The sequence below is a fragment of the Dermacentor albipictus genome, chromosome 1, assembly GCF_038994185.2.
Source record: "Dermacentor albipictus isolate Rhodes 1998 colony chromosome 1, USDA_Dalb.pri_finalv2, whole genome shotgun sequence".
In the NCBI taxonomy this organism is placed as follows: Eukaryota; Metazoa; Arthropoda; class Arachnida; order Ixodida; family Ixodidae; genus Dermacentor; species Dermacentor albipictus.
The window spans coordinates 125,802,096-125,817,208 of NC_091821.1; the positions used below are offsets into that span (position 1 = coordinate 125,802,096).

General features: G+C 44.0%; 1 protein-coding gene across 1 annotated transcript in view; it reads right to left on the reverse strand.

Annotated features, from left to right (window-relative positions):
- The window catches only part of Rgl (Ral guanine nucleotide dissociation stimulator-like), a 144,812-nt gene that overhangs the window by 35,702 nt on the left and 93,997 nt on the right, over nt 1-15,113 (reverse strand). The window contains exon 10 of the mRNA XM_065451159.2: nt 2,750-2,806. Within this exon, the coding sequence (XP_065307231.1) occupies nt 2,750-2,806 (57 nt within the window). The remainder of the gene's footprint in view (nt 1-2,749; nt 2,807-15,113) is intronic.

Below are 15,113 nucleotides of genomic sequence, written 5' to 3' on the forward strand. Positions count from 1 at the left end.
CCAAGTCACGAAGGAGGAGACAGACCAACATGCGACAGCAGTAAGAAGCTTCCACATCGCCAATGCCATGAGGCACGAGAGCTATCAGAGATTGTAGGTTTTATATGAACCACATTAGAAGGCAATATGATGTCACAAATGTTGACAACAGGCTTAAAGAACAGGAGAATGCCTGAGCCACATCCTAACACAACCCATCGCTGCCTTTCATTCTAGGTGATGTGAAGCAGAGTCGCATTACAATTCTTGTTTGTGTGTCATATTAAGAAACCTTGTGGTGATTCTCATTATGGTCTATGTACAGTAGAACCTCGTTCATACGTTCTAGAAAAAAAAAAAAAGAACATGCAAGAAGAAACATACCAACTGGGAAAATGTATGACCCGAAGTCACAAAAAAATTCGGCAGGCTCAACGTAGTTGACATCTATGCAATGTGAAGCGTTGTGCAAATTGTTACAGCATAAGATGCCGCCACCATCGAGCTGGTGGGGCCAGAGCAGCCTGAGGTGCGCATTGTCATTTTTTAGGCTTGTGCTCCTCGAATTCAGCCTGGGTCAGCAGCTTCTTTGGGCGGGTCATTTTGGTGGGAAGTTTTGATGTGCCCACTTTGTGAGAATCGCTGTGGCACGAGATTCTGATGCTCGTCGAGCAGGTGGGGCCCCGAGTGGCTTGATGCCACCAGAGCGGAACATGCTTGCTATGTGCTGCCTGCAGCAGGGAATGGGTTACCGCCTATTAAAAGCATGCAGTAAGCTTCCAATGGCACTACACCACACATACTGTGAAACAGACAGGTGATGATACTTATCGCAAGAGGGTTGGCGGTGATAGCTGTGCATGTGATGTGCAATGACCCGCGAGGAGATTTGATGGTACTGGAAGAGGAAACTGAGCGAATGCCTGCATTTTCACATGATATGGGCAGGCAAATACTGCAGCGAAGCTACCGTGCTGGGTGTCTACTGCTCTCGATTGTGCATGCCTCGTGCCTTTTCTTGTTCACATGGGGTCTAGCAGCCAGAAAACGTATCATATGATAGCAGTTTGGCGATGTACTGAACGTTGGGCCAAAAGATAAAGTTTTCTGGGAATGTGTTAACCAGTGAAAAATAAATGTAACTATATTGCATCATTTTTTTCTGTTCTCAATCGCAAATGTTGGTGCTGGGAAATCGTACGAAACAGGATCGTATCAACAAGGTTCTACTCTATATACAAGGGCATCTGCAATGTTAGATCTGACTAATTTACATGCGATTCTAATCTGAGAATAGAAAAATGTTTATATTGGGACAGAGAGCAATGCATAGGTTCTTTTAGGACTTGAATCATGCTCTATTTTAATTAAGGAATTTTTTTCTTGCACAGCACTAAGTTTTGTATGCCAGTGTTGTGTTAATCTGGTGCCCCCCCTCCAAAAAAGAAAAATTTTGGGATTTTACATGCCCAATCCATGACCTGATTATGAGGCAAGCCATAGTGGGGGAGCTCCAGAATAATTAACGAGGGTTCTTTAACGTTTGCGAAATCCTCGTATCCCATGACCACCGCACACGTGCGTGGCACATGTCGCATGGGGCGCACGCGTGCTAAGCAGGTTTGGAGAGGGGAAACCTTTCTATTGTGGGTTTTGCATGGAAATCATAAGCTTTAACAGCGCCACCAGGCATGTCACGTGAGATTCCTCTGACATCACCCGAGTCTCTTTGGTCACCAGCAAGTGGCGACTGCGGAAGGCTTTGCCGTTGCTCCTGTTAATCACTTTTTTTTTGCTGTGGCAATCGCCATGGTTGCCCGAATCCCCAGCTGGTATGTTGGAAACCCCTCTTTACCTAGCGTATTATTCTTTTTGAGGGAACCCTCAGTGATGTAAACTATAACGGGCTGGCCTGCTCAAAGTGTTAGTTGCAATCGTAATAAATGCTTTCCGAGTGTACATGTGGTTGTCGTCTATTGTTTCCTCGAGCTTGTACCAGACCACGGTTGATAAGCAGTGGTGCGGTGTGCGCTGTTGGCACCCCCTTATCCCTAATAATATAATAATATTTGGGGTTTTACGTGCCAAAACCACTTTCTGATTATGAGGCACGCCGTAGTGGAGGACTCCGGAAATTTTGACCACCTGGGGTTCTTTAACGTGCACCTAAATCTAAGCACACGGGTGTTTTCGCATTTCGCCCCTTATCCCTATAAGGTGCACCTATATCTAAGTATGCAAGCTTTTGGAACTTACTTTATGTATGCCTCTCATATCTTAATATTGCAGCACACAAGAAGAACACTAAAAATATTCAACTGTAGCAGACGCATGACACTAAGTCTATTTGCCACTTCCCAAGCACACCGTGGTTACTTCCACAGGGGCTGCACAGATAATTCTGGCTCGCTAATGAATGACAATTTCTAGTCTTCAAGATCAAGGATGTGAATAGCTTTACGAACACAATCTTGTATAGTGAACATACCTTAACTGAAAAACCTGATGAGGCATTCTTAGGTTGCAAGTCTTGACTTCTTGCACTATGTCCTCCTAGCTTTCCTCACTGAACACTTTTGTTGCCTTTTGCTGACTGCCGATTCTGCTGACTAATACAAAAAAAGCAGGGAAGCTGCACTGCGAAAAATGGCTTGAATTTATGGTGCGACAAGGTGCACAAATTCCTTAATATACAGGATGCATCACTTACTTTTTTTTGAAAGGCTAATACTATTGTGGCTTTGAAATGACCGAGTAGCAGATTACTTGCCTCAAAGGGCTTCTCTTGGGACTGCTAGCTGGCTCCACTTTACAGGACAGTCGGTAACTGCACAGAGTACACAAAATGAAGCTGCACAACATGCACTGCAGCATATTTCCAAAACAACCACAGCTCTGAAACAAAAGTCAGCAAGCTGGTATCAGGTGCATGCAATCTGATTACCTAGATAGAGCATGTCTCATTAGCTATAGTGCTCATTATGTAACATGGCTGACTTCATCTTATACAGTAAGCACACCTCGCACAGAAACAGAAGTGATAATAACTTAGTGAAAGTGATCACTGACAAAAAGTAAGACAACACATAGTACATCGCAATATCACAATAATACCTACAATCAACGACCAATTTTTCGGATATGCCTGATAATTCGGGCGTCTCCAGGGCAGCGCGACTCTAAAGGAACATTCACACCGAAAGCGGAGCGTCTAAGCGGCCAAGCGGATTTTCAACGCGGCGAGGCGGTGAGCGCGTACGCCTGTTCAGACTGGACAAGCTTGCCTGGCGTCCCGCATCGCACGGAAGGCGGTGCATCTCGCAATTTCTTTAGCGATGTCAGGGACATGCCGCCATCTCGCGGCACTTTGGGTTTGTACGCGCACTTTCGATATTTTTTTCGTCGTGGGTTGGCGCGCTCCCGTCCGCTATCTACTTCTGCAAAATGATGAGCTCAGACGAAGAAGACGAGATCGTTGGCATTTTACTCGCCCCTTGTGTAGCGCTGTTACAAATATTGAAAAGCGACAACACAAGACAATGACAAAAAAAAAAGTATAAAGCGACGACATGGCGCCGTGTCGTTGTTTTATAGCTTCTTTTGTCCTTGTCTTGTGTTGCACTGTAGCAAACCTTACTATGAATCCCAACCAACTGGCCCAACTTGCCGTTTTTACGCTTTCCAAAACATAAGCGAAAAGCCCAGAGAAACACATTCGTTTACATTCGTTCACCAGCGCTTCCTCAGTGTCGGGCTCTGATTGGCTGCGGCCAAAGCGGCCAACTTGTCCGCGCGGAAAAAATCGGTCAGGGTGCGATCCGGCCAAGCGGCCGCGTATTTTCCGCAAAGCGGAAAATCCGCGGCCGCTTTGCCGGATCCGCTTGTCCGCTTGTCCGCTCCGCCTTCGGTGTGAACGTGCCTTAAGGAAGTCTGAAATTTCCGACACAGAAACCCTTCGCTGTCCGATTTTTCAGACATTTTGGCATGACTGCAGGTCCGAAACAGCACTAATTCAAGCCCTCACTGTTGCGATTTTGATTATCTTGCAGCCTCGAACCAGCGCTCTCACGTGCCGATGTGCCAGCCATAGTTATCTTGTGCAGTCATTAGGCCTAGCTGCTTTGACATTCTCTACCAAGCTTCCTGCTGTTTGGTGCCTTGTTTTTCCATTTAAAGGATTCACTGCAGTTGGCAATGAACTGATTGAAGGCCAAACTACACATACACTTGCCGGTGCACAAACGCTTGTGCCCACGTATCTCACATGCGCAGATGGTGCAGTCCAGATTGTGTGCATCTAAGCGCGACGTGAGCCCAGGTCTGCTCTCTAGACAAATATATACTCCATCTCACAAGTAAATTGCAGCACTGCCGAAGGTACAAGGCGTACACAGGCAATATTCTTGTGCAGCGGTAGATAGTTCCGGCCGTAACTGGCTGATTATTGGCTGCACGAGAGAGTTTTATTTTTTCTTGCCACATGATGATACAGCAATACGTGACACATTGTGGACTTTGTACATGCACGTTGTATACTGAGAACTACTGTGGCAGTTACCACCGATAACCATAAAAGCCACCCTAACCGTGATCACCTATAGCAAGATGGCAGCACCCATACAGTGCTGACCAGCCCCTTAGGTTCAAATTCATGCTTATTACTGGCTCTGCCATATCAGCAAGAAACAAGTGGTAAAATCCGTCATCACCAAGTCTCGTGTCAAAATTAAAAAAAAAAATTAAATTATAGGATTTTACGTGCCAAAACCACTTTCCGATTATGAGGCAACCGGTGGTGGGGGACACTGGAAATTAGGACCACCTGGGGTTCTTTAACGTGCACCTAAATCTAAGTAGATGGGTGTTTTCACATTTCGCCCCCACCGAAATGTGGCCGCCATGGCTGGGATTCAATCCCGCGACCTCGTGCTTAGCAGCCCAACACCATAGCCAGTAAGCAACTACAGCGGGTAAGCCTTATCTCAAGCTGAGGTAAAAGCAATAGGAATGTTTTGCCGTAATTATTGAGATTGGCTATTTGTTTTCACGCTGATAGGAATACAGACACGGTGCCGAGCCTTAAAACAGGTTTGATTTACATTTAGGGAATAGCACCACAGCATTAGCACTGGTGGTGCACAGATGATGCGGAACGCAATAAAGGTCTAATTGCTCACTGCATAATAATTTACTACCTCTCTCTAGCATGGTACGTGAGGACGTTAGCGAGCAAATGCCAAGTAGACGCTTAGCCACTGCTGTACTGCAGGTGAACATCTATGAGAGCGTTCGTCCTTACTATTTGCTAAGGAGGCTGCAAGGTAAATTCAAGGAAAGCGTACAGGTGAAGCGAAGCTCCGCTGTATACACTGGATTGAACATGGTTGCGTGACGTAATGGACACTTCAGAAGTTGAGCAGTGGGGTGCTGTGAATGTTTTGACAGCTGAAGGTGTTTCCCAAATAGAAATTATTCGCCGTATGGCTGCCGTGTACGTTGAACATTGCACTTCATTGGCCACTGTGAAGCATTCGAGCAAACGGCTGAAAAAGGACGTGAAAGTTGCAAAGACAATCCAAGACCGGGCCAAAGCCATTGTGCAATTACCCCCAATACAAGTGCAAAAGTTGATGAGCTGATGAGACAAGAACGGAGGATAAACATAGATGAACTGGCAGAGCATGTGAACATTAATCGTGGTTCGTTTCACACCATAATTCATGAACATCTCGGTCATCGGCTCTTGTGTGGGCAATGGATGCCCAAGATTTCGAACCACCGCCAGAAGAAGGTTTTGCGCTGCCTTGACTCATCTGATCCAGTATCACAATGAGGGTGACGACTTCTTGTCTGCAATTATGATAGGGGACGAAACATGGTGCCACTACTAGGAGTCTGAAACACGACGGCAAAGCTTACAGTGTAAACATTCGAATTCACCGCCTCCAAAGAAAGTAAAGGCCGTTTTTTCCGCCAGAAAGGTGTTGTTTACTACTTTTTTTTCGATCGTCAGGGGCCATTACTGATAGAATTTTCTAAAGCCGGAGAGACTATCAATCGTTTCGGATATTGTGAAACGCCGGATTGGCTGCGTGTTGCAATCAAGAACAAACGACGTGGAAAATTGACGAATGGGGCCATGTCGTTCCACGACCTGGCTATGGTGTTGGGCTGCTGAGCACGAAGTCGCGGAATCGAATCCCGGCCACGGCGGCCGCATTTCGATGGGGGCGAAATGCGAAAACACCCGTGTACTTAGATTTAGGTGCACGTTAAAGAACCCAGGTGGTCTAAATTTCCGGGGTGCTCCACTACGGCGTGCCTCACAATCAGAAAGTGGTTTTGACACGTAAAACCCCATAATTTATTTTCAAATTTTTCACAATGCCCGTCCTCACGTCGCTGATGTGGTTAATACAAAACTGGCAAAGTTCAAGTGGGAAACGCTGCAACATCCACCATACAGCTAAGACCTGTCGTCTTGCGACTTCCACATTTTGGGGCAAATGAAAAAACAGCTTAAGGCAAACAGATTCGTGTCGGACGATGACGTGAAAGAATCAGTTGCAGATTTGTTGAAGCAGCAACCTAAGAAGTTTTATGAGGCGGGAATCACCTGACTCGTTAGTCAATGGGTAAATGTCTAAATGCTGATGGAGACTACATTTAAATGAAGTACCCCATTTGTCATATATTTGCATTGGCTCACTTTCATTTGACTCGCCCTCGTATATTTTGCAGAATGGCTTTATATAGCGATACACGACCGGTGACAGCTGTTCGCGCGTAATACATTGGAATAAATGACAGTGTCATTGAGATTTTTCACTAGCCGTTGCATATGTACAAAAATGTAAACAAGGTTGTTGAATGACAAAGGTTAATTAACATATTTGTCCTCAACTTGTTCATTTATGGCCTTTATATTTTTCATATCAGTGGCATGCACTGCTTTGCTGGCTTCGAGCTGATATAGTTCTAAGGATCGTGTGATACTTTCTTCACTTATTAAATAGACAAAAACATGGAAGCATTGATATCAGTTCTTTTGAGCACAATTGCTGGCACATACGAGTATATCTTGTTATTAAAAAATACATATACTTGTTTGGACAGTGCGTAGCGTTCAAGAATTCGTTTGCAGCATCTTTGGCAATGGCAATGCAGTTAATATTCATGTATTTTATCTCTCGACAAATTGTTTAAGACGAAGCTTTAGCTCGGGCCCAACTCCGACGCGGCCTATTCAAATAAATGTAAACGCAGAAACGCTCTTAATGATCACTTTTAATGGAATTTGTTGAATTTGAGAAAGTTAACTTCTAGTATCTGTTGGAAGCGGAAGTTCGATTTAGGGCCTGAATTTTGTTTAAAATATTTTGAAAAATTTGAAAGTGCGAAAAAAATACAAGGACGAGTTTACAAACTAAAAGCACTTCATCAAAAACAGATATTGCGGTTCTTCAAACGGCATCTATTATAAGAGTCAAAGCGGACAAATTCGTTATGTCAATTTGTATCTTACGTGAATTCGTTACGTGGTGCGCAGGGGTTCTGGAAAAGCCGTATTTCAATAATGCTAAATTGTTTGAGATTGATTTGCAACATATCGATTTTGTCCGCTGTAGATGTACTATTAGATGCGATTCACAGAATTGTGATATTTTTCATCGTTGAGTTAGAGTTTTAAGCATGATAGTTTCGGTTTCTGAAAATTTGAGATTTGTGCCAATTTTTAATAAAGAAGTGACACCCTAAATGAAAAATTCCAAACCAGAAGACCGTAGAATTTGGGTTTTTCTTTTAAATGCAACAAACCTCATCAAATTTTGTTCAGTGGTTGCCGAGAAAAACTAATTCACCTTCTACATGTATTCAGATAGGAGCATCCGAGATAAAGCTTCCTCTTAAGGAGGAGGTCACAGTATAAGCACCGAGACCCCCAATAAGCATGCTGACAGTTCTTTAAAGTGTTTTCAAACGTGCCTCTGGCAATCTGAGCCCTTGAGGGACGTTAAAGGCACTAATTTGTTTTCTTGGATGTTTTCACGGCCTGAAGAGAGTTCGAAAAATCGGACGTCGACATATATCCTAGTTTTCTTTCTTGCAGTTTGAGTTAGAGTTTATTTTTACCACAGCAATTACAATATAAGCTGTGTGATTGAGAATGAAGGACAGGACAAGAACCGTGTTAAAGCACCATGACTATACACAGAGCTTTTTTTTTAGACTATACAAAATTTTTAAGTATCACCTTTGGAAGATAGCATAAATTATGAATTGAGCTCGATTACCTAAAGCTAACCTAAATTACCTAAAAAGCTGACATTACTTGGATGAGAAATCGAAACACATAAGGCTAATAAGAAGATTCGACGATTAACTTCTTAGTTCAATAAAACCCATACAATAACACATTATGCTAGGACAAACATGTGCAAGTTTTGTTTCTTTCCATGCACCATTTCTGCATACAATTCCCTTACTGCACCATATATACTCCATAATTTGACTATTGCTGATTATGTACATGTGTGTGTGTGTGTGTGTGTGTGTGTGTGTGTGTGTGTGTGTGTGTGTGTGTGTGTGTGTGTGTGTGTGTGTGTGTGTGTGTGTGTATATATATATATATATATATATATATATATATATATATATATATACACATAAATTTGTATTTGAAATTCATTTCACCCAAGAACTTTAAAAGTCGGGAGATTAAGTAATAAAATGGCTGAATTGCTCAACATTTCTATTTTTTCTCACAATATTAACACTTTGCTGTATCTTATGATAAAATATTTGGAAGAAATATGCAGGACAAATTGAGAAACTTGCACTGTTTTAGTAAACTGCCTTCCAAATCGGGAAGAAAATCGGGCACTGGGAGGTGCTAGAGCACCACTGATAATGTGAGCAGGCTTTCCATTGCCATCTTGGTATTGCTGTAAACACGAGATTGGAGATTATGATAGCTGCAGTGTTGCACTCCTCCATGCAGAAGTAAAAGCAACAAAAGCGAGTGCGAAAAGGGAAAACTAACTATAGCATTGTGACTCACTACTGCAGTTACGTGATGCACAGGGAGAGCTCCTAGTGGCTGATGCGAATTTGAATCATAGGTGTGCTTGTTTCACGCACATTTTAGCAGCTGCAGATGCAGCTTATTTCAAGATCTGCCTGGTTAACTCGAGCTCCTTTCTTTGCTGCCTGATGGTGATAAGGACATGCTTTGCGCAAGATAAAGAAACCTGCTTTTCTTTGTGGTGGCGAAGCTACTTTGTGTCATGTGCCAAAGATGATGAAATGCGTGTGGTGACAAGAAAACTACCCATGGAAGTGAGTGCCACTGATCTTTGCTGATGCAGCATGACTGGGTCACGTGATTGTCAGTTTTTTATAAAGTTAAAAGGTGTTTGAAAACGGCTGACAAGGTGAAAAATACTGCACAACGCAAAAGTTTTTTTTTTCTTGAAAGGGATGGGGGGGGGGGGGGGGGAGGGGCAAATTGATGTAGGTCAACCTGGCAGGAATGCGACTGGTGCATTGGCGTGGCCCTGCTCTGCTGGCCTAACAAGGCGCTACAGGCTCGCCGGGGCCTCCACTTCACTTCACTTCGGTAAAGTGAATAAGCTTCGGGAAGTGAAGTAAAGCTTCAGTAAAGGCAGATGGGCTTGAGATGGCTGCGATGGTGTGTGGAAGGCCGTTCCAGTCCCTTGATGCTCGAATAAAAAATGATGCTTGAAAAGTGGTGGTCCGGGCATGTGCTCGTGCAACTTGAAGTGGATGACCGGTGCGATGAGATATGCATGATGGAGACGTGATGTAGGGTGGGTGATTTAGGGGGCTGAAAAAAAATGAATGGAAGAGAGAGAGGGTGGCAACCTGTCGACGGAAAGAAAGCGTTTCTAAGCCAGATTCCGCTTTCATCGATGAAAGGCTGATATTGTACGAATATGAAGACTGAATAAACCTAGTAGCACGATTTTGCACAGCCTCAAGTGCATTTATGATACCAATCTGATGCGGTTTCCAGATGGGAGATCCATACTCAAGTTTTGATCTTATGAATGATTTATAGACCAATGCTTTTACTTGTTGTGGAGTATGACGCAGATGTCGCCTGAGAAACCTCAGTGATCTATTGGCAGCTGAGATGATGTTAGTAGTGTGCAAGCGCCAGGACAGATCACAAGATAGGGTGACACCCAGGTATTTGAATGATTGGACTCTTTCTATTGGAACATCCGCAATGGAATAGCTAAATGTGAGGGGGTTACGGCAGCGAGTGAAAGACACAAGTTTACATTTGTTAGGATTTAGGTTCATTAGCCAGCGATTACACCATTCTTGTACACTATCGAGATCGTTCTGGATGAATGTGTGGTCAGATGTGTTGGTAACTTTGCGGTAGATTACATAATCATCTGCAAACATACGAATGTTACATGATACATGCGTTGGTAGGTTGTTAATGTAAATTAAAAAAAGAAGTGGTCCTAAGATGGATCCCTGGGGGACGCCTGATGTTACGAGGAGTCTGCTAGAACATTGGTTATTAACAAAAACAGACTGAAAGCAGTTAGTCAAGAATGCTTCTATGCACTTTAGCCAGCTTCGCTGGGGATTGCGTGGCAGCTCAATTGTGCGAATCATTGTGTGGTGCAAAAAGTGGTTCGCAACATTCGAAATTTACTATGTTGTAAGCTACTGTATTTACACGATTGTAAGTCGACCCCCCCCATATCGCGTGATCGGAAAAAAGATAAAAAATAAATAAAAGAGCATACCTGAGGGCGCATTCGATAACGAAAATTTATTAGTAGCCGACATGGTCACTGGACTACTCGTCTTCACTAGTGCTGCCATCGTCATCGTTGCTGCGGTCCCACAGCGCGTCGTGGTCCAGCGAAATTTCAAATTTGGCAAACATTTTGCAGAACAGCAGCCCACGCCAAATGCACCCAACCACACGCAGCCGTCAGGGAGGCTTTATTGACAGGTCCGGTAGGCGTAATTTCGCAGTCTTCTGCCGCCAGCCACTCGTTGTACTCATGGCGGAGCAGAACCTTAAAATTAAGGCGAAGGTCCGGGTTTGTTTCATGACCACGTCGCACTTCACTGGCAGGGACCGATCACGCATTTCAGCGACGGACGCCGCAAGCTTAGCCTACAGCTCCGGAAAGCGTCCAGACTTCGGCACGTGGGAAATTTCTCACTTGCCGTCACAGGTGAAAATTTCGCGTTGCTGCAGTCGCCACTCTCGCACCACCCGTTTAGAAACATCGAAATTGCGGCCCGCTGCACAGCGATTTGTTTCTTCAGCGTAAAGGATGGCAGCCCCTCTTGAACGCTGCTGTGAACGAGTCCCGAACGATTCGTGGGCCTGGAGCACTCATGACTACTGGGGAAGCATAGAAGTAGCACGTAGCCGGCAGTCAAGTGGAACGCGTCTAGCCTTTAAACAGAGAAAGAGAAACCCGCGACCGGTGTCTGCTCTTCCATGAGCTACCAATACTCCCCGCAAGCGCCGCCGTTCTGAGGGTGCCGCTATAGTGCCTAGAATATACTGGCTAGTGTGCCATGCACCAGCTCTTTTCAATGGACGAGCGTGGCGCCGCCTGCAATGAATGCCCACGATGGCCGGCAGAGGTCGCTGCCACACGGGTGGGTGCAGACTGCGCGTGTCGTCTGCTTCGCATATCAGTTTCGCAGTTGTTGCGTCAATTTCTGTGTTTGCGTTTTCAGTGTTATTACAGCGTTGCGTGTTTGTGCTTGGTGTTGTCAAAGAGTGAGTGTGTGGCTGTTATGTTCGTGTGCCTGTCATTGCGAGAACTATGCGGCGGCGGTGAAAAAAATGCCGAAGCTGAGACAGTGCAAGGAGAGGACCTGCTTTGTGCCGTTGTGTGGAAGCGGTTACTGCTCGAACAAAGGGCGTGTATCCTTGTTCACTCTATCATCTGATACGAAGCGGCAGCAGAACGGGCAAGAATGATCAGGAGAACGGACAGAAGGCCGGCACCAACTGCTGTGGTTTGTGAAAAACAGTTCGAAAACAGCTTAGTCGAGCGCGCGTTCTCTATCACCGTGAATGACGTTGTCCACGAGATTCCCCGCGATAAAACACGCCCACGGTGGAAGTATTCTTCCATCGTGACCACGCCTGAAACCCTAAGTTATACCCACGATATTTACTGAGTTTGCTAAGCATTCAGCTTACTTTTCCTGAGTACCAGGGGGAAAAAAAAAGAAGAAAAAACGAGCAGTAGTGCTTTGATCTACTATACTGCAGGTTATGTTGCACGATAGATTACTGCCCAAAATTCTTGACCACATTGTGCAGGCTTCCTTTGTGTAAGTAAAGCTGAAGCTAGTACAGACGCAGCTTCATTATTGCACTTCCCATTTTGACAATGGAGGCCTTGCTTGTCTATCTTAGCCAGACGGGAACCGCTGTGAAGGCCAGGGAAGATGCTTTTACTGTGTTCTTCAGCAAAAACAAGTTACATGTAGCGAGTATAGCTGATTTTTCAGGTCAGCTGCAGACAGCTGGCCTTTCCTCAACCAGGATGCCCAGAGCATGAAAAACCAGCTTTTGACAGCAGTTGCAAAGTTCTTTGTTTTCTTGAGGTTTCGTTTTTTTTTTTGTAAAAGGCATCAACAAAGAGAGGGAAGCGCAAAGGCAACGGCAGAAGCTCCTGAAATTGCGTCACTGCGCGATCTATTCATGTATGTGTGCATTATCTCATCTAGGGCTGTCTTATATGCCTGCGATTGACTGTTGTTACGCATGAATAAAATCTTTGTTACGCTTAAATGAAATATCTGTTTCCTATTTTTGTTCACGTATATCAGACATAAAAAGAAATCTGCACGTATTTACCAGGTATTAAAAAATGTATAGTACACGAAACACCACGTGCAGTCTATTTTACAGGGATTTTTTTTGCTTATTATCCTATCCTCGGGGCCCAATGGGAATTATGAGGAGATGGGTACATGGTTTACAAACCGTCAAAAACATTCAAACCTATGAGGACAACAATAAGACAGTAGGCAGAAATAGCAGCAAATAAAATAAAAAGAAAGAACACAGAAATTCAAGTCATTTCAAAAGATGATCGGTTACAGTGGTTTTGAACGGTTATGCATTAATATAACATCAATAGAACAGTAACGTAACCTTAGAATTCCTTTACATTATTAGAATGAAAAATGTAACCTGAAACGTACCCTTAAAAAATTACGCTGCCATCATCGCTAGAATAAAAAAACAAGTGTCCTTGGCTATCGCCAAAGATATACACGTACGAAGGCGAAAGCCTTGTAAAGCCTACTCTAATTCACTCTAATCCTTAATTAATACACCTTAATCCCTCTAATTCAGCCTTATCCCCTTAAACCAATCACTATAATGAATAATTAAATTTGCTAATCATTTAGCATCTCCTATACACGGCTGGACATGCTTTGGTTCGTTTCTGGCCTTCCTTGGATCTTGTGATATGTTCTGTACCTCGCAACATGGCCTTGGAACATGGAGATCAAGGCATTTGCCTTAGAAATTACGTTTTCTCTTCGCCAGCATAGAAACACATCAGGTTCCCCGCTCGAAGCCCAGCTGAGCTAGCACACGGTTTTCACGCAAGCGACAAGCGCTAGAGAAGCCTGTTGTAATCGAAACAAACCCCGATTTATAAATCAGCTGCCCACATTTGAACTGTGCTGCTGCTACAGCTTAATAAAAACAAAAAGCGCAGCAGCCCGCTTGCCGATGCTGTGGAAACACGGCGGGCTACGAAGACCGGATGGTGCCGCGGCACCCACCTGCACTGCAGCGCCCCTAGTGGCAGCCGCCGGCATTCATTGCATTTGGTGCCACCCGAGAGGCCGTGGACAGCACACTAGCCAGTATATTCTAGGCACTATAGTGCCGCCGCAAATGGAAACAGCGGCGCTTCCATCAACTATCGACACCCCCTCCCCCATGATTGTTGCATGCACTGTAAAACTCTCAAAAATGTTGAAAAACCCTTCCGAAAAGCGAACAAACACGCGGGATAGCGAAAAGACACGGGTAGGGCCATAGAGCAAACATAAAATTGTAGCTACATTGTAGCTTCCGTTGGTATCGCTTTTATTGGCGGGGCCATGTTTTGGTTTCGAAGTCGACCCCCCAACTTTAGACTTTCAAATTAAAAAAAAGGGGTCGACTTACAATCGTGTAAATACAGTAATAAACTTGGGCTAGGACTTTTGAATAATTTCTATCAGGCATGATCACATCATTGAAATTCTACTGTATGTTTGTTTTCCTGTTTTTTTTTCTTCTAAATTTTTTAAAAATTTGAAGTGATGTATATTTTCCCTCCATTTGTAATAACCCTGTATGCTCGTCCTGCAAGGACCACATTTTGGTCTGCACTATGCACGAAATAAATTTATTCTCAGCACGTCACATATCGCAATTGTAGCCAGTGAGTTCGCAAGGTGTACCCACTTGGAATGAGCTATGAAGACGACACCAGTTTCAAGATATTCATTCGTAAAGTATGTGACAGAATACATGGCCATTTGAGTTATGTTTGTGCTTCAATGCATAAAAAGCTAAAAAAGTAAGTGGAACAATAGTGCATTTTTAGTGCAAGTTTCATGGTATATACCGGACCACGTACGATCGTTTGAAGTCGTTCGAAGTGGATATGCCTTGCAACTTGCCAGCTAGAATTAATAAATTCCAATATGTGCCGTAAATTAATTAAACAGGTAATTAGTAAGACGTTGTTGGATGGTCAATTATGCACTTCAATTTCTCGTGTGGGTAATGTCTGCCACGTCGAGTAATCCAGCTCGAGGATTACAATTATGCTATCTGCTACAGGCAACTTTTAAAAATTCTGCATATTCTGAGAGAGAGAGAGAGAGAGAGAGAGAGAGAGGGGCTGTATATCACCTCTTTTTCACACTCAAGTGACACGGCGGTATGAAATGGCAGACAAATACTATAACACACAAGAAATGATACTGATAGGTTCCTTAGAAATGCAATAAAAAGACTTATGAGCCAAGAAAGTGTATGGCTATGTCGGCTAAGTCGTGGTGATGACAGACTGGCCAGTAGGCACATAGTACAC